Source organism: Ambystoma mexicanum, chromosome 6p (genome assembly GCF_040938575.1).
Source record: "Ambystoma mexicanum isolate Mex_15411 chromosome 6p, UKY_AmexF1_1, whole genome shotgun sequence".
Taxonomy (NCBI): Eukaryota; Metazoa; Chordata; class Amphibia; order Caudata; family Ambystomatidae; genus Ambystoma; species Ambystoma mexicanum.
The window spans coordinates 489,066,059-489,092,530 of record NC_090935.1 but is presented as its reverse complement, the minus strand read 5'-3'; the positions used below and the strand labels follow the sequence as shown (position 1 = coordinate 489,092,530).

The window sequence follows — 26,472 nt, the reverse complement described above, 5'->3', positions numbered from 1 at the left end:
CTATCTCCCACTTTTGTAGATCTGCCCACCAGCCCTCTGCCGAGGGTCCTTCACTCGTGTTCCATGCCATTGCTATACGGCGCTTCGCCAGTATTGTCACCAGGTCTTTCATCTTTGCCACGTGTGTCATCTGCCTGTCTCCCCTCGGGAACAGGCCCAGTATATAAGACCTAGGTGACCAGGCTTGCATATGGATTCCCGCCGTCCTCGCCTTATCCCTCACCATATTCCAGAACTGTTATTTTTGGGCATGAGCAGAACATGTGCACCATGTCTGCTTGTTCTTCCCGACAGCGTGGGCAGCTGAGAGTTTGTCCTTTTCTCATCTTCGTCACTCTTTTGGGTGTTAGGTATGCTCTGTGCACTATGTAGATTTGCAGCTGTCTGAACCTGGCATTCCTAGAAACTTTTTTCGTGTATTGGAGGGTTCTATTCCATTCTTCGTCCTGGAAGGGCCACTGAAGCTCCTCTTCCCACTTTGCCCGCACGTTCAGTGTCTTTTTATTAGTGGTACCCAATAGTTGTTCGTAGAGCCTGGACACGGTGTGTTCTCCTTCAGAAATGTCATACAAGGCATCCAGCGCACCCCCAGTATCCTCTGCCTCCGGCGTGGTTTCCCACCTCTTCTTTATTGCTTGTACTAAGCTGTTATACAGGATGAACTGGCCCTTGTGCACATCCTGTTCCTGCACCAGGGACTGAAATCCGACCCACTGTCCTTCTTGCCACAGGTCCCCTATTTGGGCTACCCCCTTGTCCTCCCATTGTGCCCTGTACGTGGCCAGGCTTGTTATGCGGGTATCTACCAGACCCGCCAAGGGGATCTGTCCCGAGCAGGGGTCTTGCATGCCTTGAGTCTTCCAGGCTCTTTCCCATAGTATTCGGCCCAGCTGGGCCATGTTGGGAAGGCTCTAGCTTGGGCAGCAGGTATCCACAGAAGTTCTCAGGTAATATTGCCTGAGTGCTGGTCGGAGAAGAATTGCGTCTATGGAGATATCCTCCCCCAGCCATCTCACCACAAATTGGAGTTGTGCCGCTAGGTAGTAATGCAAAAAGTCCGGGAGTTTGATGCCCCCCCACTCGTGGCTCCTCTGTAGTGTAGTCAGTGCTACCCTGTTTCTCCCCCCTCCCCACAGGAAGGTCCTTGCCAAGGTGTGCAAGCGTTTAAAGAAAGCCCCCGGGATGTTGTAAGGAATATTGGTAAAATAATATAGGAGCCGGGGCAGGACCGTCATCTTCAATAAGGCCGCTCGACCTATCATCCCCAGTGGTAGGGTCTTCCAGAACTACATGGCGTGCTCAATTTTGTTCAGGGCTGCCTGCGTGTTGGCTATGTGTGTGTCTGTGACATGGTAAATGTCCACCCCCAGGTATCTAAAGGTGGTCGGGGTCCATGAGAGGCCTAGGTGCGGCAATTGATCTGGTGGCACTTTTCGCAGGCCCGCGAGGGGGAACAGTGAGGATTTCTCCCTGTTAACAGTGATTCCTGATAGTCTACCGAATGCCCCTAGTGCCTCAAGTAAATCTCGCAGATGGGTGCGTGGGTTCTGGACGTAGAGCAGTATGTCGTCTGCGTAAATCGACATCTGGTGTGTCACCCCATCAATCACTATGCCCGTATCCATATAATCCATTCTTAGGAAGGCAGCGAATGGCTCCAGAGCTAAAATATATAACATTGGGGACAGCGGGCACCCCTGTTTCATACCTCGCCCTATGCTCCATTCCCCGGAGACAAGCCTACCTGTCTTGACCCTTGCTCTCGGGTCTTTGTAGAGCAGATTTATCCAACGAAGGAACTCCTGCCCTATCCCAAAGTGGGCGAGTGCTCCCAAAAGCCAGTCCCAGCTCACCGAATGAAATGCTTTTATCGCATCTAGTGAACCTACTGCGCACTCCCCCTCTACTTGGTTGGTCCTATCAATGACGTAATGGAGTCTCCGGAGATTCCATGTCGTGTTTTGTTCAGGTACATACCCTGTCTGGTCAGTGTGGATCAGGGTGGGTATCACTCTTTTGAGCCGGTTAGCTAGTGCCGCTGTCAGGATCTTGGAGTACTGGTTTATCAGGGAAATTGGTCTATAAGACCCGCACTCGAGGGGTGGCTTCCCTGGTTTAAGTATTGGTACTGTAATGGATTCTGACATGCTATTCGGGAGCCTCCCCGTCTCATATGCCTCCTCCAATGTTTCTAGCAACCTAGGGGCTAAACTGTCTCTATACCTCTTACAGAATTCCCCCGGTAGCCCGTCCGGCCCCGGGGTGTTCCCTGTCGGCAATTGGGTGATTAGTTCCACCAGTTCCTCCACGGTGAGGGGAGCATCCAGCATTTGGGCCTGCTCCTCGGTTAATTGCGGGAGCCTGATTTCCGCGAAGGCGTCCTCCAGGTCCCCCTCCTCCGCCTCTTGGACTTTGGTGTACAGCTTCTCGTAAAATTGTGAGATCACCGCGTTTATACCCTCCTGGGACCTTACCACCTCCCCTTGGCTATTCTGGATTGCATTAATTGGTTCCCGCTTGGTCTCCTGTTTGGTTAGCCAGGCCAGGAGCCTGCCGGCTTATCCCCCTCTGCGTGCAGCCTCTATATGTGCTTCCCATAATCTAGACGCCCAAGTCTTTCCCAAGTCACCGTGCACTGTTGCCGCAGGGTGGTAAGATCGTCCTGCTCTCCTCCATTCTCCCCCGCCCGTTTCTCGGCCCTCTCAATCTTCCTTTCTAACGCGTCCAGTTGTGCTAGGGTTTCCCTCCTGAGTCCTCCCATCTTCCCCATCGCCGCACCTCTGACCACCACCTTAAGGGCCTCCCAGATCATCACCGTGCTGTCCACGCTACCCGAGTTATGCTCAAAGTAGTCTTCTATCGTGCTTTGGATATGTTCCTGGAATTCCCCATCCAGCAGTGCTTCTGCCCTTAGTTTCCATGTGGGTGTGGGGGGCCCCCCTATGTGTATGTGCCCATGTGACTCTCAGGGAGGCGTGATCAGACAGGGTTCGTGCATGTATATGTGCCCCAGTGAATTTGCCTAGTGTTTCCCTACCCGTAAAAAGGTAATCAATCCGCGTGAATGTCCCATGCGGAGCACTGTAATGTGTGTATCCCCGTTCCCCCCTCATGTACCTTCCTCCAGATGTCTTCCAGTTGCAGCTGGTCCAGTATCTTCCGTAACATTCGTGCCGGTGGCGCTGCTCGTTTATGCTTGTCGTCCGACCTATCTAGTCGGGGTTCCAATGTACAATTGTGGTCTCCAGCCCAGATGATCGTAGCGTTCCTGTATGGGGCCAGCCGGTGCGTGAGTGACTCAAGAAGGCTGTTGCATCATGATTGGGGGCATAGGTGTTCACCAGGCACACCTCCCGGTTTTCCAGCATTCCGTGGACGATCAGGACCCTACCCTCAGCATCCTTTTCCTGGTTGATGAGCTGGAATGGGGTGCTCGGATTGATCCAGGTCATCACCCCCCCTTGCCTAGAATACGTTGAGCTGTACATCTGACCTCCCCATTTCTTGGCCACCTTGGTTTGTTGTTCGACCGTCAGGTGCGTCTCTTGCAGCATTGCAATGTGGGCTCTCGTTTATTTTATTTAACCAGGTGTAGACCCTCAGCCTCTTGACGTATGCATTTAGCTCTCTAACATTCCATGTGACAATATTTAGGTCATCTCGGTTCTTGTGGGTGCAGGCGCTAGTGGCCCTCTCCGTCCCATGGGCCCGTACACTTTCATGTCCTCCTGGCGTGCCTCTTCCGGGGATCCACGTCCCGCATCCCTCCCGTAGCACTTTATGTGACTCACACATCCTCCTTCCCCCGCGTTTCCCCGGGGTATAGCTGATTTTACGGCTCTTGGATTCGGTTTTTTATCTGCGTTTCCCTTCAGTGCGCAGTGCGCTTCGCTGAACCCTGGTGCCCGGGGTCTGCCCCACGTGTCCACCTTCCGTGCCTCCACCGTGGCTTCGTTGTCTGCCATGTCCTCTTTTTCTCGTGCCTTCACCCCGCAAACTTAGCCTCCAAACAACTGTAACTAAAAACGACAACAAACGCCCAGCCTCCCTCCCCCTGCTCGGGCCCCACCGCTCTCCAGGTACCGCCTTCTTTTCCTCAGGCGTACTTGTCGCGGCGTAGTGCCTTAGAACTGGCACTATATGTCATGATGCCTACCTCCAAGGAGCCAGACAGGGCCCGGCACCCTCAGAGGCCGGCAACATGTATACTAGGGAAGTCCCAGCCACCCCAGATAGGGGCTCTTTGGACTCAGTCCTGGCGCCGTTGGCGTCAGGCTCATAAGGGATAACAGTCCTGGCACCATCGGCGCCAGGCTCATACAAGATATGGAAGGAATAGTGTTTGGTGCAAACTTACCTGGCAGACCATGCTGCAATTTCCTTACCTGGCAGATCATTCTACAACTTCCAGATGAAAAAGGCAGTACCATAGTGTCATGATCTCTGCTTCCAAAAGGTCAGGGTTTTCCCAACTCCCTTGGAAGCAGATCCATAACCCAGGTTCCGAGTGCCAACCAGTCCCAATTGGGACCTTTTGGACCCAGTCCTGGCGCCAGTGGCACCAGGCTCATAAATATGCCCAGTCCCAGCGCTGGAAGCGCCGGGCTCATAATGCTTGGGTGGACTTACCTGCAGCAGACCATGCTGCTTACTTGCCTGCCAGTTGAGCCTCTGATCCTCTTCTGTTTGGAACTACTTTTCCTGTTGGGTGGGGCAGGAGCCACTCCCTAGATTCAGAACACTGGAACTCTTCTGGAAAGCAGGAACTCTTTTCTTACCTAGGCGTGGCTGTGGAAGGAGACACCTAAGCACTACAGGAGGCTATTTAAACCACACCCGATGGATGAATCTTGCTTTGCGTTATTCTGCATCCTCTGTAGCAGAACGCTAATCGTGTCTTCTGCATCTGATCCTGGGCCTAAGGAAAAAGGCTTACCATCCTGAATCCAGTCTTCAGCAACACCTATAAAGACAAGAAAGAACAGGTTAGCATTACGGTCTTCAGTGACGGCTCTTCACTTACCTGGTCCATCGGCTGTCACCAACGCCTCGCGGTGCATTCCGGCATCTGAAAGACAAAGGCTTACCTACTCTTCGTGCGCTCCGGAGGTCTTCACACTGCATTCCGGCATCTGAAAGACAAAAGCTTACCAACTCTTCGCACGCTCCGGAGGCCTTCGGCGCTGCATCCCGCATCTGAAAGACAAAACAAGGTGCGTTTAAAGACATTGGGGAACTTTAATACTCACGTGCCATTACTCCTTTCCACATCCAACCCAGTGGGTATTCCGGCACCCTGCAGCCGCTCCGAACTTGTACCTGCAAAATAAAAAGACAGTTGGAGCGCATCGTGAAGCAGGCAACAAGCGCTTACTTACGTGCTTCCAGGCGCTTCTATTCATCACACGGGCTCCATCTTCAACTCACTTCAGCCCGTCATCCGCCATCGCCGGAACCCTGCAAAACAAGAAACATCATTACTAAAGACTTTAAAGACATTAGAGTTACTCAAAACTTACCGTTCGTGCAGTAAACGACAGACAGCAGTCCTCTGAAGTCAAGAGGCCTGCTCCCCTTATCCAGTGAAGAAACTGGTTACAGCATCCTACCCCGAGGCAGATGGAGAGCACGGCGTTCACTTACCTAAGGTGAGAGCGTTAACCTTTGGGGTTCTACAGGAGAAGAGAAAGAGAAGAAGAGAGAGACATTCAATAACCCAGTTCCTTAATCCCATATTTTCTATCTGCAGACATCTTACCCTTCAAGTCAGACATACAGTGCACAGAGGTCCAGCCCAAAGAGCCAGCCGTGTGTTGCACATCACCTTTGAAGATACGGTATACGCCCAGTCAAGACCGGCGCCTCTACGGGAATCAGGTGAGCGTTACACATAGCAGCTGGACGCTCACCGTGCCTGCTCCTGCTCCAGTCCTCGACCACGCCTGCCAGCATCCTGGAAACACCTAAGGATAGAAAAGGGAAGAAGAAACGGGTGAAAACAAACCTTACCTGTTAAAGCTGCATTCCGGATTCAGCGCGCCAACGTTCCTGCAAAAAGACATCATTTTAAATACTCACCGCGTCGCATACATTTCGGCGAACTTCTCTTACCTGCATGTGGCGCCTTCGGCTCTGCGACGCCCACCCGGATCTCCTGCAGCATTCCAGCACCTACGGGGAGACGAAGAGAAGAAAGCAAGGTGAGAAGGGGAAAATAACCAAGAAGCACTTACCTGCCAAGCTAATTCTTCTTACCTTCGGGTCAATGCCATTCCTTGGGCATTTCAGCACCCCGGCCCCTATGGGGAAAAAGCAAACATCTCATTAGTGAATGCAAGAACCGTAGCAAACGAACTATTTTAAACTTACCTGCTTACAGGTCGGACTCAGCTTCTGCTTCGTACCGGCTCCATTTCTTCGGCATTCTCGAACTCCGGCCCCTAAGGAAAAAGAGACAGGAAAAGACAGTAGTGGGCCTACACCAAAACTCACCTGAAATCAGGTTTTCGACGGAAACCACCTCAGCCCGGAGTCTTCCATTACCTGCAAAAGAGAAGAGGAACAGTTTAGACTCAAGCTTGCCATAAACATTTACGGTACGAACTCGAACTTACTATCCAGTGACGTAACTGGATCCCAACGCGCCCCTGCATCAGAAGCAGGATGGAGAGCTCGCCTTTTCAATCCCTAAGGTGAGTCTCCACAGGGAATTAGAGAAGGGTTGCAAGGAGGGTGAGAAGGGGAACGGGAGATCAACACAAAACCCGCAGAGTATTAACCCTTCCTTTTCGCTCACAGAAGGGTATTCATCCGAGCCAGACAAGCCGGATTTGGGAACCCAGCCCACTCCATCTTCAGGGTGCTGAACATCTCCTTCGAAGAGGCCACTGCCGTCCAGACCACGCCCGCGCCTCCGTGGGAACCAGGTGAGCGTTACACTATAAACATTCTCTGCTTGGGGTTCCTACTGTGGGTCTTGGCGGTCCAGTTCCAGAAGTCTTGTGCTCCCAGTATAATTCTTTAATTTAGGCCTTTGAACTCTTGAGCTGTTGGTTATACTGCTCTTTCACGTTTCTTTTCCCGTTTTGTCTTTAAATTAGTTGCAGCGAGGTAGTGTGGCAACCTGCGGCCCACTGCAGTGTTCCTCAGATTTTGTCACACCCGGTCTTGCTGGGCACCTGGATCTTGCATCCTGTTCTCAATCTCCCTCTCTGCCACGTCGGGGTGCCTCTGTTCTATCTGTTCCCCCCCTTCCGGCTGTGGGAACCCTTGTTGGTCCATCCACAGTTGGGCGTCCGCTGTGGTCTCAAAGATCTGTGTCCTTCCGTTATGTAGCACTTTGAGCTTAGCCAGGTATAGTAGCATGAACTTCACCCCCCCAGCCCGAAGGCGGTCTTTGGTCGGCCAGAACTGAGCTCTCTGCCTTTGCACGAGCGCCGTGTAGTCTGGGTAGATGGTTATCCTGGCTCCATTCCTGGTTATGACTCCACCGTCTCTCGAACGCCAGGATTTTTTCCCTGTCTTTAAAGTTCATGATCTTTGCGATCATAGGCCTCGGTGGTGCCCCCAGGCGTGGTTTCTTAGTTAATGCTCTGTGTGCCCTTTCCACAACGAAGCCCTGGGACAGGGTCCCGGCTCCCACCGCTTGGATCAGTAAGTTCTCGATGTAGTCCGTGGGATCTCTGCCTTCCTCCCCCTCCAGCAGCCCCACTATGCGTACATTGTTACGTCTGGCCCTGCCTTCCGCGTCCTCGGCTCTGCGTTCTAGCGTACTGATGCGTTCCAGTGCCTCTGACATTTGTGATTGGGAGGTGGTCATATTTGCTGTATTACTCTGTACCTGTTGTTCCACCGTTGTCACTCTCTCCGCCAGGTTTCACGTGTCCTGCCGAAGGAGCCCCACGTCTACGATTACTGCATCCAGCTTGCCTTCTATCGAAGTCTTCAGTGCTTCTATGGCCTCCAGGATACTTCCTTCCACCCGTTTGATCTCTCCATGCGTAGCATATGACGTTGCTGTGTCCATTTCAGCTGCCTCGGGCTGCTGGTCGTCATTCTTGCGGGCAAATGATTCCATGACCGTCTGCCTCCCCCTGCCGCCTCTTGGTTTATCTCGCATGTTGGTTTCAGTTGCTGTATGCCAGTATGTGGATCCTGCTCATGCAAGTCTATGCTGCAATTTCCTAGTGATAGCTTATCGTTGTTGTGTTGGGCCGAGGTCTTTACTGTGGCCTTCCTCTTGCGCCGTTCTCTGACAGGTGGCATCACCCCGTCTTCCCTCGATAGTGCCCGTTAGCCGCACCTGTGCAGCTCTGCTGTCTCACGTGGCCACACCGGGGGATCGATTGTTGTCCTCCTTGCCGTGGGGTGGTGTACCCCTAGCTATTTCTTCCGTGCAGGTGTGTGTGGAAGTAGGCCAGCCAGTTGTGTGGTTCGCGGCTCTTTTGGGGGTCTCTGTTAAAACTGTTTTGAGTGGGCTGTGTCCTCCCACGTATGTCCTATGATCTCCAGAGCGGGCTTGGGGTCGGGTACTCGACTAACCTCTCTGGGCTTCTGCTGTGGCCCTGCCGTCAATCGCTGTCTGCCCCAGTGTATTGGGGCGGAAACTGGCTGCACGCGAGGCTTTGTCCCAACCGTATCACCATCCGTTGCGCCCACTGTCAACATAGGCACCTCTTCAAGGGAACCCCCTCCCGTGCGTGTCCAACGGTCCCCAGATCGGGGTAGAACGCTCCGTTCACCCCCTTCGTCTTCTGGCCTCTGGGTCTCCTTTTGCCTGGCTGGAGCCCCCGGCGTCCCCACCACCAGCCTCCGTTCGGGCACAGCTACCCGTGCTTACTGTCAGGGGGGCTCCTGTGAGCTCTGCCGCCGTTGACCACCCGGGCCGTTCCTTCTCGGCTACGTCCTGTGCTGTGGGCCTCCGTCCGCGGCCGTGGGCGTTCGCGGCCCTGTTTGCCTACCCTGGCACGGCGCTACGGCGCGTCTTTCGGCCTCCTTCCCTCTACGGTGGCTGGTCAGTCACCCGCAGCGGCCAGTCCGCTGCCTCTCCAGGGCGACTCGGCAGTCCTTACTGGGCGGGTTGTCCGCCGGTAGTCTTAGGGTCCCCGCCTGCCGGCTGGAGCCCTCGGCGTCCTCACCACCAGACCCCGCTCAGGCACAAAGTGCTGTCAGTTGGGGGGCGCACCCGCCAGGCCCCCTTGAACCCTGCCGCTGCCTGCCTGGTCTCTTCCTGCTCTGCTACGGCCTGTGCTACGGACTGTGGGCGTTCGCGCCTCTGCCGTCTGTCCTGGCGGCACAGCGCTACGGCGCGTATCTCGGTCTCCTTCCTTCCACGGCAGCTGGCCCGTCTCCTGCAGCGACCAGCCCGCTGCTTCTCCGCAAGCGGCTCGGTCGTCTTCACTGGGCTGGTTGTCCGCCGACGGCGCCCCCGAACCCGGTCTTCCTTCCTCCTTCTCGGAGGCGAGCGGCCGTTTCAGCGAGGCGCGCCCGCCATTTTGCGTGGCGGTGCCGCGTATCTCGGGCTCTCAGTTTGTCTTCCCAGTCACCGATTTTCCTCGAACTTTCTTCTGCGTGTTCTCTGGGCTTTCCGATGCCTTCCCCAACTTTTATTCGATCGTTTTCCTCCTGCTTATGGCCTTTTTTCAGGATTTACTTCCGGATCGAGTGGGAGCTCTTCAAGACTAGCTCACGCTTGCATGGCCGCCAAGCCACGCCCCATACTTTTGCTATCATGTGCTTTACGATGACTGTCTCCTAAACACTCCTATTATTCTGATCTCCTTCATTACCATTCGTATTCAGCCCACCCTAGACGTCTTTTTCAAATTCGTTCACGTCTCCTCTCTCCTCCTACTCCTGACTATTCTGCTAGTTCTACTTTCAGCTTCTGACCTGGATTTATTCTTCTCTTCTAAGGTGGCTTCCCTTCGCTCTGACATTGAAGCCTTCCTCTCAGCAATAGTACCCGTTTTTCCTATCCCAGCTCCTTCAGCTTTTATTTCTTGTTTCAAACCTATCACCAATCAGCAGACTGCTCTCCTACTGGCTCGAGCTCATCCAACTGCTTCCTCTGCTGATCCTATTCCTTCGTTGCTCATTCCCAAAGTCTATCCCTGCCTTGTTAAGAAAAGAGGTAAGATAAGATACATCTGTCTCCAGAGTTCAACTTTTTCGGCTTCCTTTAAACACGCTTTGGTTATTCCAATTCTAAAGAAACCTACTGCTGCCCCTTTGCTTGTTACAAATTTCCGACCCCATTTCTTTTTTGCCCTATCCCTCTAAATTACTTGAACAGCTGGGTACTCTCAAGTCTCTACTTTTCTATTTAATTCTTCTATTTTTCCACAATTGCAGTGAGGCTTTCTCCCCTGTCCTTCTACTGGAACTGCTTTCAGCTCTGAATCCTTTACTCGCTGAATGTTACTCTAAACACTCTTCTCTTCTGTTTTTCGATCTCTCGGCTGCATTTGACACTGTTGATCACTCTCTTCTACTGTCCTCTCTCTCATTTGCTTTTACTAGTCCTGTTCTCTCCTGGTTCCAGTGTTGCCTGTCCCAAAGAAAATGTTCCATTTCTTGGGCCGGAACATCTGACACTTTCCCAGTTGCCCATGGCGTTGCCCATGGCGTTGCTCAAGGGTCTGTTCTAGGCCCTTTCTCCTTTTCCCTTTACATTTAACCTCTCACTGTGGTTATTTCTTTGTTGGTTTTTCGCCCCATTTATATGCAGTCGATACTCTGCTTTTCCTGTGTTTTTTCTTCTTTTTTCTTCAGATTTTCATCACAGATTGTCCGCTTGTCTATTAGCTATTACATCTTGGATGTCGACTCATTCTCCAGCATGGGATCTGGCATGGATTCACATGCTCATGAATATTCCCTGTCGTCAGGCTGGGAATCCTAGGTAAAGAAAAATTCAGTTTCATTTCTGAACTTTATCCTAACAACCAATCACTGAGCTCTGGGTCATACTGCCCCCAGCCAATGACTGCCCTCTACCTAAACCCCTCCTCTGGCAGCCATCTTCAGATTTTTACCGCACGTTCAAGTGTTGGGAGTCCTCGTGCTTAGCTCTCAAGCTTTTACTGCGTTTTTCACTTTTTGGAAGAGTTTTACACTATTTTTCAGTCAATCGCACCTTGTGCTCAGTCGATCTATATTCCGATTAATGGGGACCCTTTTTTTCAGATTCTTCAACGCCCCTCAAGGGTGAATTTCGTCGAATTTCTTCGTGGATTCCGACGATTCTTCAAGGCCTACACCGTGTGGACCATGTCGAGGAGGAGGATTCGGCACCCTTGTTCAAGATTTGCTCCCACTGCGTCTTACAGAATGTCTTCTCGGACGACAAGCATTCCCAATGGCTATACTGCCTTTACCCGACACACAAGGAGGAAGATTGTGCATTTTGTCAGGAGATGTCTGCCCACATGCTGAAGGCTCGGCACAGGCGGCTCAAGGAGTGGCTGCAGGCCAAGGCCCCTGCACCGGGTAAGTCTCGTGAGCATGCCTCCCCTGCTCCCAAAAAAGCTAAACAGTCTTCTAAGACCTTTGAGGGTGCCCCTCCCGCGCGGGTCCAAGATAAGGCTAAGCACCGCAAGTCCACTGTCTCCGGGAATACCGTTGCGACAGGTTTCTCGGCGGGTAAGGCGAGCACGGCGTCTCCAGCGCCTTCGACCACCATCCAACGCTCGGGATCTTCGTCCAAGAGGAAGTCGGACCATCCTGGCAAACTCGAGGAGAAGCCCAAGACCGACTGGCTGGAGAAGGCCAAGGGGGATCGGTTTTCAGACCCTCCCCTAAGGAGAAGGCCTCTGGGCCATCCAAGGCCACGCAGGACAAGGGACCGGTCCAGTCCGTGAAGGCCCTGGTACATCCGAATGCCCAACCTTCCATCGAACGGGTGGTGGCGTCCCTCGCGAAGTCCGCCGTGGCGGATCCCCTGGACGCAACTCCGAAGTTGAAAGTGTCCGAGTTATCTCTTTGGCGGCGACTACCATCTCTCGCCATCGTCTCACGCTAAGACCAGGAGCTGCGGTTCAAGATTGCTCCCCTCCTGGACTTCCTTCCCGACGACAATCGGTTGGAAGCGTTGGAGATCCTGCAAGAAGGCGAGGTTGCGTCGGGCCACACCATCAAGGTGGCCACGGACATTGGCAACACAGGCTTCTGCCAAATGGGCAACAGCGTTTGCCTTCGTCGTCGCAGCTGGCTCAAGGCGACCAACTTTTCATCAAGACATTCAGTCGAGGGTGTTGGACATGTCCCTTTGACAGGGACAATTTGTTCGGGAATGCTGTAGATGAGTCTCTTCAAGCCATCAAGACGGAGACGGCCTGCGCCTTGGGCACGCTTCAACAGCGAGACGCTTTCCTTTCGGACCTCAAGCAGCAAGTCCCAAGGATGCTCCAAAGGTTTCGGCAGGAGTGCCTCTTCCTACCGCCAACCCTACAGATCTTTGGCCCAGGAAACCAACAGGGGCCGTGCCAAGAACTTCGGAGGAGGATGTCGTCGTTGCCAGGGTCCCCAAGGCCCTTCCACGTCCAAACAAGATTATACCGGTGGTGGCGTCAGGCCCTCACCCGTGCATCCCTGGTGAAATTAATCAGCGTGTGGAAGACCTTCTCCATCGACCGATGGGTGCTGGATGCTCTTGCCCAAGGACACCCCCTGGAGTCTCCACAGAAGTGTCCTCCAATACCACTGGTGGCACGGCAGGAAAACCACGTCCCTCAGCTGCTGCTGGATGTGGGAGCCATGCTAAGGAAAGGCGCGATAGAGATCGTTGCAAAGAGGCTCCGGAGTTTACTCAAGGTATTTCCTGGTCAAAAAGAAGACCAGAGGCTGGAGGCTGATCCTAGACCTCCGTTGTTTAAACAAATACATCAAATCCCAAAAGTTCTGGATGGTAACTCTTCGGCATGTGCTCGGACAGCTCGAAGAGGGAGACGATCTGTCGTCGCTGGTCCTGTAGGATGCTTACTTCCACATACCCATCCACAAGGGACACTGGAAGTTTCTGCGCTTCGTCGTTCAGAGGAGGCATTACCAATTCAAGGATTGAAGTCGGCGCCAATGGTCTTCACCAAGTTCCTGGCACAGGTGACGGCACATCTGCGACTGCAGGGGATCCACGTCTACCTGGACGACTGGCTCATTTAGCCCAGCTCAAGGGATGATGCCGTCTGCTGATGGATCTATGGTTTTCGATGAACTATTCAAAGTCCTGTTTGATTCCATCGCAGGACGCGCTGTTTCTGGGATCGCGACTCAACACCGCGTCATGCCTGGCATCGGCAGAAAGGATAGTGGCCATTTTGGGCATGGTGCGACGGCTGGTGTCACTGAAGGTTGCCACGATGAGGACCAAGTCTCTGCTTGGCATGATGTCATCCTGCATCTACCTCCATAAGACTATGCAGGCTACGGATGCATCCGCTACAGGAATTCCTCGACGACTGTTGGATAGAAGCGTCGGGAGGCTTCTAGGACAAGATCACACTCGCCAAGAGCTTCCGTCGGGTGATAAGGTGGTGGGGAGTTTGCGCGCATCTGTCCGGAGGCACAGATTTCCTGACCCCACTGCACCAGGAGACAGTCACGATGGACGGCTCTCTGGAACGGTTGGGGAGCTCGCACCAGGAATCTTCACGCATGAGGCCTGTGGCTACCGGAGGAGAAGACGTATTTTCTTCCATCCCTCAAAGGCAAGATGGTGTGGGCCTTCATGGCCAATACCACGACAATGTTTTACATCAGGAAGCAGGGGGTCACCAGATCCCTGGCGCTTTCCAAAGAAGCGCAGGACCTATGGCACTGGGCCGTAGCCCAGGAGATGTTCCTCATCCCGTTTCATCTGGCTGGAGTGAAGAACACTGTTGCCGACTCTTAGCAGGGAGCTGTGCTCCTGCCACGAATGGGGGCTTTGGCAAGACCAAGTGGATCGCCTGTTCCGCAGATGGGGCAATCACCAGATCGATCGATCTATTTGCGGCAGCGACGAACACAAAGTGCCAGAGGTTCGCCAGTAGGTTTCCCCACCCAGGAAGCATTGGGGACGCATTCTCATTCCCCTGGGATGGCTTGTTTCTGTATGCGTTCCCTCCGTTGCTTCTTCGACTAGTCATTCAACTCAGACTGTCCCGGTGCAGGATGATCCTCGTCGCACCAGCGTGCCCGAGACAGATATTCTACCCGGACCTTCTCGATCTGTCGGTGGCCCCTCCAATCAAGCTTCCGGTGGTCACAGATCGTCTCACCAGGGAAAGGGGAGCAATTCTGCACTACGTCCCAGGATCACTGTACCTGACGGCCTGGCTGCTGCAGCATTTGAGTTTGGGGGTTACGATCTCCCAGCTGATTGCAAGTAGGTGTGTGCCAAAGCCAGAGCATCGTCTACTCTTAAATGCTACGGACATAAATGGAAGAGGTTCGCCGTTTGGTGCAGTGCACAGAAGATCAACCCTCTACGAGTCACGGCTCTGCAGGTGCTGCCGTATTGGCTGTTGTTGGCCAAAGCAGGACTGGCTCATGCCTCCATCAAAGTTCACCTGGCGGCTATCTCCCGCTACACCAGATCTCTGGGACGGTCGTCGTTATGGTCCTACCATCTGGTTAAGGAGTTTGTGAAAGGACTGTTCCGTTCATTCCCGCCGGTGAACGCTCCAGCCATGGCGTGGGAATTCAATGTGGTGCTGACTAGGCTCATGGTCCCTCCATTCGAACCTATGCATACAGTTCCACTGAAGTTTTTGTTGAGGAAGGCAGAATTCCTTGTGGCCATCACCTCTGCACGACGGGTGGGTGAGATTCAGGTCCTGTCCTGTAAGCCACTTTACTTGACTTTTCACGACACAAGGGTGGTGCTGAGGACGCACCCCTCCTTCATGCCCAAGGTGCCGTCGGACTTTCATCTAAACAAGCCCCTGGTGTTACCTGTGTTTTTTCCGACACCTTCGTCGCCGGCTGAAAGGACTTTGCACTCGCTGGATGTGGCTAGAGAGCTGAAGTTTTAAGTGGACCACACAGAGAGTTTCCGGAAGGCGTCGCAACTTTTTGTGAACTTTGGCCCTGTGAACCACGGGAAGGCCCACTTCAAGGCCTCCATTTCTAGGTGGCTCTCCAGCTGCATCACCCATTGTCACTGTTTGGTAAACCGACCATTGCCTGGCCGTCCGAGAGTCCATTCGACCAGAGCGATCGCTGCTACTACGGCGTTCCTGTCTGGTGTGCTCCAGCTGGACATCTGCAGGGCTGCTAGGTGGCGGTCGACCCACACCTTCACGAGATTCTACTGCGTCGACAGGGATTCCAGGTAGGAGTCCAGAGTCGGCCAGCAAGTCCTGCACAACCTGTTTGCTTGAAGGTGAGCCTGGTGAGGAGGTAAGAGATGCTTATGTTGAGCCTTGCCACCTCCTGTGGTTGTGCATGTGTGTACTGCCATGTAGTCTTTATTCATGAGCATTTGAATCCATGCCAGATCCCATGCTGGAGAAGGAACAAGTTACTTACCTGTAACTGTTGTTCGCCAGCATGGATCTGGCATGGATTCACATGCGAACCCTCCCGCCTACCCCTCTGTGGCTCTTCTCTTAGTCCTACTGCCACTTTACGCGCTACCAAATCTATGGATGGCTGCCAGAGGAGAGGTTTAGGTCGAGGGCAGTCATTGGCTGGGGGCAGTATGACCTAGAGCTCAGTGATTGGTTGTTAGGAGAAAGACAGTTCAGAAATGAAACTGATTTTTTTTCTTTACTGAGGTTTCCCATCCTGACTGGGAATATTCATGAGCATGTGAATCCATGCCAGCGCCATGCTGGAGAACAACAGTTAAAGGTAAGTAATTTGTTCCTTATCTTACACGTAATGCTGCCAAAACGGGGGTTCTTTTCTTTCCTGCAAACTGTTCCTTCTCCTATACCTCCTTTTTGTCTCATTTGCCCCATCTCAGCTTTCTATTTCTTACTCTGCTCGAAACCTGTGGGCTCTATCTTGATTCTGCTTTATCCTTTAACCACCATATCTCTTTATCCTTGTGTGCCTGTATGTTTCAGTTATACAATATTCGATAAGCTCTTCCCAGTTCTGACTTTTTAAGCCACTAAAATGTTGATATTTTAATTCTCTCGCGGCTTTTCTATTGTTCCACTACCCTTTGGTCTTCCACTTATCCAACTTGCACCCTAGAAATCTATTTTTAATGCTTCCATCTATCTTCTTTGTCTTCTCTCTTCTCGTGATTCTATTTCTTCTTCCCTTTTGACACTTAACTGGCCAGGTTTCCCAATGTCAACTTAAATTTAACTTTCTAGGTCTTGTTTGGTCTCTTGTCTTTTTTGGGGGGGGGTTTCATTCTACACTCCCTCCCAGTCATTCTATTATTCTCAATTTCTTCTCGTAGCTCCATGTCCACCTTGTGCTCATTCACACTTTTGGTCTTTCACCCTCTTGGCTCCTCTACACTGGAATGCTCTCCTTTCTCTCTTCGCTCTATTTCTGTTTGTTCTTTATTTCGCAAGTCCTTGAAGTCCCATTTCTTCATCCTGGGTGACATGTCAGATTGCTTTTATTGTTATTGATATTCATTTATTGATATTCATTTTTTTATTGTACCGCTGCGATTCTCTGTACAGTGCCTTGGCTTAAGGCGCTATATAAATCCCAAATAAATAAAATACAAATGAGATTTCCCTTTTTATGTGAAGATGAGGTGGCAGTGGTGATACCTCGCCTACTTACGCCTTATTAATGTGTACCTAGAGCAGACTTTTTTTCCAGGCGTTCCATGACCTTCCCATGTACTGTGTTCATGGAGTTCTTTTATGAGATACCTGGACTTCGACAGTTAAGTCCTTTGAAACAGTTTGAATTCAGTAGAGTAATGTCTTGCCTGGCCATTATAGATATAATCTTCAGAACCGGCCGAAAAGGTCATCAAGGCCCTTTGTGTGTGCTCTTTAGGTGCTCTCCTGTGCTGGGTAAGGCAATTTGTTAATCCTTTGAAGGTTTCATTTTCCCACTTTAACCATTATGAGCTCCCCTTCCAACATGCATGGCAAAGCAGAAATGAAACTTTAAATGAGATTTTGGGTTTTGGTTCTACCCTACCTTTCAGATCCCTTTTGGTTAAATGATCTTGCCAATCTCTCTCACTTGAAAATATATATAGTGATGTTTCACATAATGCTACACTAGGCCTTACATTTTGTACTAAAAAATACATAATGAAGACAGTCCTCAAATACAAATCACAGTTGACTGCACATTAACTTTATTCTATACAGGGCATGTTTACAATTATGCGGACATGTTATGAAATCCAGTTGTTTTTAAACTGCAGAGTTCCAAGAATTATGTTTTTGGACAGTCGAGGTGGATTCTCATGTGGATAACATATTCCAGGTTGCTGAGGCCTTGTTTGGTATTTTTACATAAGGTTCCTTTTTAAATGCATCTCATTTCAGAAATGTCATCGGCATCAATAGGGCAACAATTGAACTGCTTTGGTGTTGTGATGTGTTGAATTCCAAATAAATGCAGTTATCTGCATTTCCTTCAGCTCTGATAAGCTAGTCTTAAAATATTATGAAAAATTACAAAACCTTGGAATTATTATTGCGCTCACCTAGTTTGATCTTGCATATATTTCCAAGGTCATCCGTTTGTCTTTATTGAGCAACAAATTGCATAATATGAGACTCGTGCCTCTCTTGCTCTTTTAGTAATGCCTTTTTTTCAATTCACTTTATTTTAGCCAATTTCCTTTGTTCCATTTATCACGACAATTTATCCTCTTGGATGTGTCTGCAGTGTTTTCTACTGTAGACCATACTATCATAATACAACGGCTCAGGTCAGTGGTGAATATTGTTGCACTGCTCTAGCTTGGCTGGAATCATTTTGAAGGGGAAGGAGTCCAAGGGTTCTGGTAGGAAAATGTCTTTCATCCAGCAAACACGCTAACGGTGGTATCCTTTCGCGTTCTGCATTGGCCATTCTTCAATTTTTTTGTATATTTCTCTTGGCACAAGCCATAGATAAATGGGGTTATAAATGCCAGTTTCTAGGCCGATGACACTCATGGTGCATGTGGTTTTAAGGCTAAGAAAATTTGACCAGATTTCTCATGCTAGTTTATCACTTGTTCGGTTGTCTATTGAAGACCAAATCCAAGATTGTTCTCTCGCGTATAGGCGGTAAATGGATCGTGGTTGTGTGCCTAAAATGCGTGTCCGACATGGTGGTACAGTGATACACTCCAACTCAGCTTCTTATCCAGTATTAAGGATTTGGTGGTGGTGGTTAAATTCACACCCAGCTAATATGGGGAGAGAATAATTTGTTTTTTAGGCCATCGCCTGTGGAACACCCTGCCAATTTGTTTTTATAAATGGTGCTACACTGCATGTTTTCAAGTCTCTACTCAAACGGCACTTGTTTTCCTTTTATGTTCCCTAATACCGTCTGGATTTTAATGTATTATGTTTAATGTTTAGTATTGTCTGTATTATGTGTGCTATGTTTGGTACGACCAGAGCCTTATAACTAGATTGTTCTAATGACAAGTGTGCGCTCAATAAAAACTTTTAGTACTAAAACAAGATTTTGTGTAGATATGGGAAAGGTATTTGCCAGGCATTGCGGTAATGTTCCAAAAAGATCTTTTCACTAAAAGGTAGCTTTAGAAAGTGCTCGGTGACCGCACAGAGCATCTCACGGGAGAGGGTGGGGAGACGGGGCTGAAATCCTGCAGGAGAGGGTGGGGTGGGTGGGGACAGAACAATGGGTGGCTCTGGGGTGAAACCCCCTGAAGATTAAACAAGGGAAAACCACATTTTAAAGGTCTCCAGAGAAAAAGACGTTTTAACTGTTTCCAATCAAAAGAAAATAGGTCACAATGAATCCGTCTTTTTCACTTGAGGCCTTTAAATCATAGTCCCATTTAACCATTAGCCCTCAGAAGACTACATCTGAAAAACCCCTAAACTTTGAGTTCACATTTTGATTTTAAGGCTTGATAAAGTTATCTCAAGGAGATCCCAGAAGGGTGTGATTTGTGGAGGGGGGGAAGAGTTGGTTGGCATGGCCATAGGGATTAGCATGGCCGTGGGTAGTCAATGGGCGTGTAAGTAACCAAATGTCTACTAGCATTGTGTCCCTGATATGTCCTCTCTCTCTAGCTGTTATTCAATGCCTTTGTTTTGGCTTATAAAGCACCACCTTATAGCCAAAACTAGAAAAGGGTTCAAATATGCCAGATATGCTCTCTAATTTATAAATATAAATTAAGGTAAATTTTTCACACACTTTTTCTATAATCCTACAAGATTAAAGAACTATTGAATAGGAGACTTTTGGTCAACAATGTGCTGTGTTTTATTCATGCTGCATGTGTTTTGTCAATTGCCTTAACTCTTGTTAAATGCCAAAATCGTACCATTGTTTTTTTCCACCCATCATTCATGCAGAAACTCATACAAGCAATATCCACACTTGATCCTCATTTCCTCAAAGTTCAACATTCAGCTCAATCGATTACGCTATTTCTGTTAAATTATCTTTAAACTTCTATTCTTTCAGCCGTGGTTGTTGAACCTTCAACGACAGAATATACCCTTCCATCCCTGTCTGGTAATACATTGTACATGGTCCGTATTAGGGCATCCACAGAAAAAGGAGGAACAGATGGGCCGATGCTCACTTTTACTACTGCAAAATTCGGTAAGGAAAACGTGTGCGCTTGGCTTTGTAATTGAAAATAATTTTGGGGAGTTTTCTTTTTCAGTTTATTATTTACCATTTATTTTGTTGAGTGGGGCCACTCCTTTTTTTTTAAAATGCAAAATAAGTAATTGTGACTAAGCGGAATTTGAAGTAGCCTTCACTCAATCACGTTCCAACCGTTGTAAATGTGATGTGCTTATTCAAATACAAATATACGGTTGCTAGTTAAGCTTTTAAGGCAAGACATTTTGTGCAATTGCTGGCATTTTTTTGCCACCATTCCAGCAAGCAGCAAGTTAAGTGTCATGAAGATCGACTAGTAGCAAAGAATATTTCATTATTAAACAAGTCCGCTTCCACCTTACTGTGTTTTGTCTGTTTTTTGGTGGACCTGTTGTGAACCCTTTCAGTGGTTTCTATAGAGAGATTCTGCTCTAAGCCTTTAAAATAGTGTCCTGTGAGGGCTGCTCGAGTAGCCGTTGAGGTTTGGCTCCACTGGGCTTTATGAATCGTGTATTTTATTTTGTCTCTAATTGTTAAGCCCAAATTCCTTTCTTGGGTTTGTAGTGTCACTTTTGGAGTCCCTCAACTTTTTGCCTCCTGCCCCCTCCACCCCCAACTTTTTTCATTAATTGACTTCTGAAGTCCCCCTGTCATTACGTTGCTTTTTACTCTTTATAATGTATTTGGGATTGTCGCCCCTGAGGCGTCTGGTCCTGGTGTGCCCCTCAGGACCTCCATTTGTGCCCTAAGGGGATTTTATCAACCTATAAAGGTTTGAAGGACTAGGTTGGTAGCAGCTTTACTTGAGTGTTGTCCTTACCAATGTTGCAAGCCACTTTGCCACTTTGGTAGACCAGTGTACCTTTTTAGTAGCCAATGTGGACAAGTGTGTTTTTGTAAATCCTGCACTCTGTCCTTTTGTGTTTCATGGTTTTCCTTTGTCAAGGTGAACATGAGGTGGCCACTACATGTCCGTTTTGACCACTTGAGCTCTTTGTGAGCCCACAGTGGCAACCTCCAAATTGGTCTTAACTGGTTTAGACTAGTATAGGGCTCTGGACACTCCCTCTCACTCCCAATGGGGGTGGCCAAGGCTAAGTGAAAGTTCCACTGACCAACTAGTATGGTTAGTCATCTGACCCTTTGCCTCCAACCTTTTTAGTGATTTGGCTTGCTGACCTTTGGCCAACTGCTTAGTGGTAGGGTATTTAGGCTTTGTCCTGCCCCCGTTGGAACTCTTGCTTTCCCTGTTAATGTAACTTGAATGTGACAGGTCTGATGACACGCTAGAGTTTTCCTGAGCATCCTGCTGTTTTTGTCCTCACTTGGTAATACTGGCTAAGTACAGTGGCTTGGACATACCCAGATTTTGATTTGTTGCTGTTAGAGGTCCACTCTGGGCTTCTTGAAGACAAGTGACGTCTCCCCATATCTGTTAGGTCGAGACTTCCACTCTGGAACCATTGTCTGAGTCATTTACTGCTACTACCTGCCATTTTCTGCCACAATTATCCGATTGGCTGAGGGCTGCTGCTTATGCTCAATGTGTTTGTTTCTTTTCTGTGTCGATGTATTTTAGTTGGCCCAGAGTTAAAATACCTGGCAACCGAATCCTGAATAGCACATCTATCGGAAAGACCAGTTTACTTACTGGGTTCTTTCAGGTTGCCAGTTTTCGCTGAAACAAGTAGGGAGAGTGGGGGGTGGACATACTCTACTCTCTTTTGGTATATAGGTACATTCTTATATATTCCTACATTTACCAGCCCGCTGCCACAAGGTGCGTATGAAGGGTACCCCTTTCCAATTCTGCCCCAAGTGCAACCGCAAGTACCCTTGGGTCGACAGGCACGCCACGTGCAATCTCTGCTTGCCGAGGGACCACCCCGAGGCGAACTGCAGAGCGTGTAGTAGGTGTAAACCAAAAACACTTAAGGACCGTTCAATCAAGCGTTGGGCCCACCACGCCAGGCGTCGGGAGGCCATGGCAGCGGAGAGCGCCTTCAGCGATGGCAGCGACGCCGTGCTTTCGGACGGCGAGGGCAATATGGCGTCGAAAGACAGCCGAGCGCAATTCCCCGACCTTGGAAGGTCGTCCGGCAGGGCAGCTATGGGGAAGACCCCCCGGCGACACAAGCGCTTCCCACAGCACTTCCACAAAGCACATGAAGTCCAACAAGGACTCGACGCGCACGTCGAGTTCTCGGAAAGAGGCACATAGAGAAAGGTCCGAATCGGCGTCCTCTGGGCGTTCTCGATCTAGATCGCCGCATGACTCCAGGCAATCATCCACTGTTGCCAAGAGTGCCTTGCTCCCCAAGGTAACGGAAGTTCGATCGTCGGAGGACGAAGCCGATTTCCATCCCCAGACCGCACACCAGGAGTCGGCGCCCGCTGACCGCGTTACGGAGGCTCCCGAGCACCTACCTCCACGTTCGAAGGATAGGGACACTACCCCCGAACCTCGACGCCAGGCGTCGAAAGGCTCCGAAGGGGCGAAAAAGCAGGGAAACCACTCTTCCACTCCGGGGGAGGGGGAAAAACAACAAAGGAAGCAGCCTCAGCCTCTTTCCACTCCTCATAAACAGACAGACATGTCCAAGTCTTCTGCTATCACAAAGACCCCTGCTCAGCACAGCAAGTCTAGTCAGGATAAGTCAGAGAAACTTCCAGAAAGAGTCATTCCCAGTTCTAGAGAATGGTCTAGTGATGACATAGACAGTCATGTCACGGATGTCATCATTGGCAGATTTTTACGCAAAAAAACCTGAACACTTTCTCTCTTATACTCCCGACGGGTCAGCACCCTCAGGCTCTAAGGGTCCAATACCTCCAAGTAAAAAGTCCCGGTTTGAAACACCAAACCGGTCTTCAGACCCCTTCTATGTACAGCCCTACTCTCAGCATCAAGGAGAGACATACTTTTGTGAGGATCCAGATTTGGGCATGTTGGAAGAGCAAACTGGTACGGGCTACTATGGGGATGATGAGGACCAAGAAGAGAAAGGCCCTGAAACCTACAGAGTAGATTCCCCGGTAGAGAAGGAACCCCCAGTTACTGACTCCCCCGTCGACAACCAACCTCTCCTGAATGAAGTTCTGTCTCGAGCAGCAGAACATTTCCACATTGACACCCAGGGTGCTCAAGAGAAGAGGGACTTCGCCGAGGAGTTAGTGGGAGAAAGGAGGCCTGTTGCTCAGGCCATCCCTGTCCTTAAGTCTATTCAGAAAAGAATAGACCCTTCACTTGTAAATCCTAGCCTCACCAGGGCAGTGAACCCCAGGATTGAGAAACTTTTCATGGCAGCCCAATCAGACCCACTGTATATAATGGGACATCTGAAGCCGGACTCCCTGGTTGTTACAAACACCCGTAAGAGGGCTGGAACACCCTTGTCATCGTCCGAAGCTCCTCCCGACAAGGAGAGCAAGAAACTGTATGGTTTGGGCAGGAAAGTAGCCTCCACTTCCGCCTACCAGGCAAGGATTGCCAACTCCACCACCCTGTTGGCCAGCTACAACTGCCATCAGTGGGAAGAAGTCGCGGCACTCATAGACTCCGCCCCAGAACCCTTAAAGAGCCAGTTGGCACGAGTTTCGGCGGAGGGAAGAGCCGTGTCCGGTTGCATTTTAAAAGCAACCTTTGATGCCGCGGAGAACGCCGGCAGATTGATAGCAGAAGGAACTGTTATCAAGAGACACGCTTGGTCTGGATTCGAAACTGAAACCCAAGCATCATTGTTAGATAAACCGGTGGAGCCGGATCTGTTTGGTAAGGCGGTCGAGGACGCGCTGAAAAATGCCAAGGGTGAGTATGAGACACTCAAATCCCTAGGCCAACTAACCAATAAACCCCCTAATCTGAGAGGGAATGGCAATTATCGTCACCCACGCGGCCAAAATTCCCAGAGAGGATCGAACTATTCCCAGGGGCAGGGTACACTGTGGAACAATAATAACCAACAGTCTACCCAGGGTTACGGCAGGGGTAATAAAAGAGGACGTGGTAAAGGTAGAGGCAGCCCCAGTAGAGGAGGCGGCACGCCTCCACCAAAACAGTGACGCTCCGTTCAGGGTCCCTTCTCATGCAACCCCAGTAGGGGGACATATTTCCAACTTCACCCAAGCTTGGGAAGTGATCACATCAGACAGATGGGTACTGTCCACAGTATCCGCAGAGTACTGCATAGAACTGTTAGAGCGTCCCCGAAACCATCCTCCACGACAAAAAATACATTCTTTGGACCACCAGAAGATCCTCCTCGAGGAGATTGTCAATCTGCTAGCAAAGGACGCGATAGAACTCGTCCTGGGACACCAGGTAAACAAGGGTATTTATTCAACTTACTTCCTTGTGCCAAAAAAAGATTTAACAATGCGCCAGTATTGGACTTACGGCCTGCAAACAAGTATGTCAAGCCCCAAAAGTTTTGCATGACTACTCTCCAGAAGGTAATCCCCCTCCTAAAAAAGGGGGATTACATGGCAACATTGGACATGAAAGATGCCTATTTTCATATTTCCATGTTCCCAGTGCACAGAAAGTACTTGCGCTTCAAGGTGGACAGTCGGCACTACCGGTTCAAGGTACCGCTCTTCGGGATAGCTTCAGCTCCAAGGGTATTCACCAAGGTACTGGCGGTGGCGGCAGCACACCTACGCAGGGAGGCAATCCCGGTGTACCCTTACCTGGACAACTGGCTCATCACGGGGGAGACCCCAGTAATTTGCAGAACAAACATTCAAAGGACAATCAAACTCCTCTTCGAATTGGGCTTCTCAATAAACAAAGTCAAGTCTGGTGCCAAGCACCTCCAAACAGTTCCTAAGAGCTACCCTAAACACTCAAGAGGGGTTGACCTTTCCTTCCGAGGAAAGAATTCGGAATATACTGCTGCAAATTCTGCAATATCAGTCCGGTCGCCAGATAACGGTACGCAAAGCAATGCGTTTGCTGGGCATGATGGCGTCATGTATTTACCTGGTCCCCCACGCGCGCCTGCGTCCCATGCAGGAATGGTTGGCAAAACAGTGGTCTCAGACAAGTGGTCAGTGGGACGGTCTAGTGGTCGTTTCGCCAACACTTGTACAAAGCCTTCACTGGTGGACAAGAGAAAATCTGTCCAAGGGGAAACCCTTTTACGATCCCGAGATACAGACGGTAGTCACAACCGATGCATGCCTGACAGGGTGGGGAGCTCACCATCTCCACCACACAGCTCAGGGGTATCTGGTCTCACTCAGTGGCCAAGAATCACATCAACCTGCTAGAGGTTCTGGCAGGATTCAGAGCGCTTCAAGCGTTCGCGCCCTACCTGCTAAATCTGTCAGTGCAAATCCAGATGGACAGCACTACAGCCATGTTTTACCTGAACAAGCAAGGAGGGACTCGTTCGCCAAATCTGTCCAAGCTTGCCCAAAAAATGTTGTTATGGGCACTCGGACGGAACATCTTCCTGTCATCGCAACATGTTTTTGGGGATCTCAATTCTCTAGCGGATGCTCTGAGCAGAGACCCCTCCCAGAGGAACACGAATGGTGTCTACACAGAGAAGTCGTAGAAGATATCTTCTCTCAGTGGGGTTTCCCCACTATAGACCTATTCGCCACAAGCGAAAACAGACAATGCCCAGGATTTGCATCCAGGTTCCCCCAAGCAGACTCCCAGGGGAACGCCCTGTGGATGAACTGGTCAGGAATGTTTGCGTACGCTTTTCCACCAACTCCTCTAATCAGGAAGGTGGTCAACAAGATGAACAGAGACTCGATGATGCTCGTCCTGGTTGCTCCCATGTGGGCGAGACAACCGTGGTTCCCACACTTACGCAGATTAGCGAACCCATCAAACTTCCGGCTTGGTACAACCTACTGTCCCAGCACCAAGGTCAAACAGTGCTTCCTCAACCCAACTCAATGAACCTGGCAGCATGGCTCCTGAGGTCATAGAGTTCAGACATCTCAATTTACCACAGAGGTGTATGGACATCCTAAAAGAATCTAGGAAGCCAAACACGAGGCACTGCTACTTTGACAAATGGAAGAGATTCGTTATCTGGTGCCAGAATAAACAAATCAACCCAGTTGATTGCACTCCTTCCACTATTGTTACATACATGCTCCACCTGCTGGATGCAGGACTGGTTTTTAACTCACTGAAGGTACACCTGGCAGCTCTGTCGGCATACACCACTTCCCATAACAAGGTGTCGTGGTGGAAAGTACCAGTAGTTAAAGCCTTCATGGAAGGAGTAAAGAGACTTCACCCTCCTATTTCAAACCCACCACCAGGATGGGACCTTAAAGTGGTGTTATCTAAACTCATGGGCCCCCCATTCGAGCCCATGCAAAAAAGCAGTCTCAAACACCTGATTTATAAGACGGCCTTCTTAGTAGCAATTACATCTATAAGAAGGGTCAGTGAAATTCAGGCTGTGTCAGTGCAAGATCCCATCTATTAGAAGGGTCAGTGAAATTCAGGCTCTGTCAGTGCAAGATCCCTTCTTTACTGTCCATAAAGATAAACTGGTTTTACGCACACACCCTAGGTTCTCACCTAAGTTTATTTCCAAATTCCATGTGAACCAGTCCATCGAGCTTCCGGCTTTCTTCCAAGATCCACAAAGCTCGGCTGAGGTGAAACTACACACCCTAGATGTGCGTAGGGCGGTCCTCTACTACGTAAACAAGACCAGACCGCTAAGGAAAACAGACCAGCGGTTTGTCTCCGTAGCTACAGGCAGAGAGGGG

General features: G+C 50.1%; 1 protein-coding gene across 4 annotated transcripts in view; it reads left to right on the top strand.

Moving 5' to 3' along the window:
• Positions 1 to 26,472, top strand: part of IL6ST (interleukin 6 cytokine family signal transducer) — a 612,349-nt gene that overhangs the window by 503,025 nt on the left and 82,852 nt on the right. For all 4 annotated transcript variants that reach the window (XM_069627291.1, XM_069627294.1, XM_069627293.1 and 1 more), the window contains one exon: positions 19,579 to 19,719. In XM_069627291.1, the coding sequence (XP_069483392.1) occupies positions 19,579 to 19,719 (141 nt within the window). The remainder of the gene's footprint in view (positions 1 to 19,578; positions 19,720 to 26,472) is intronic.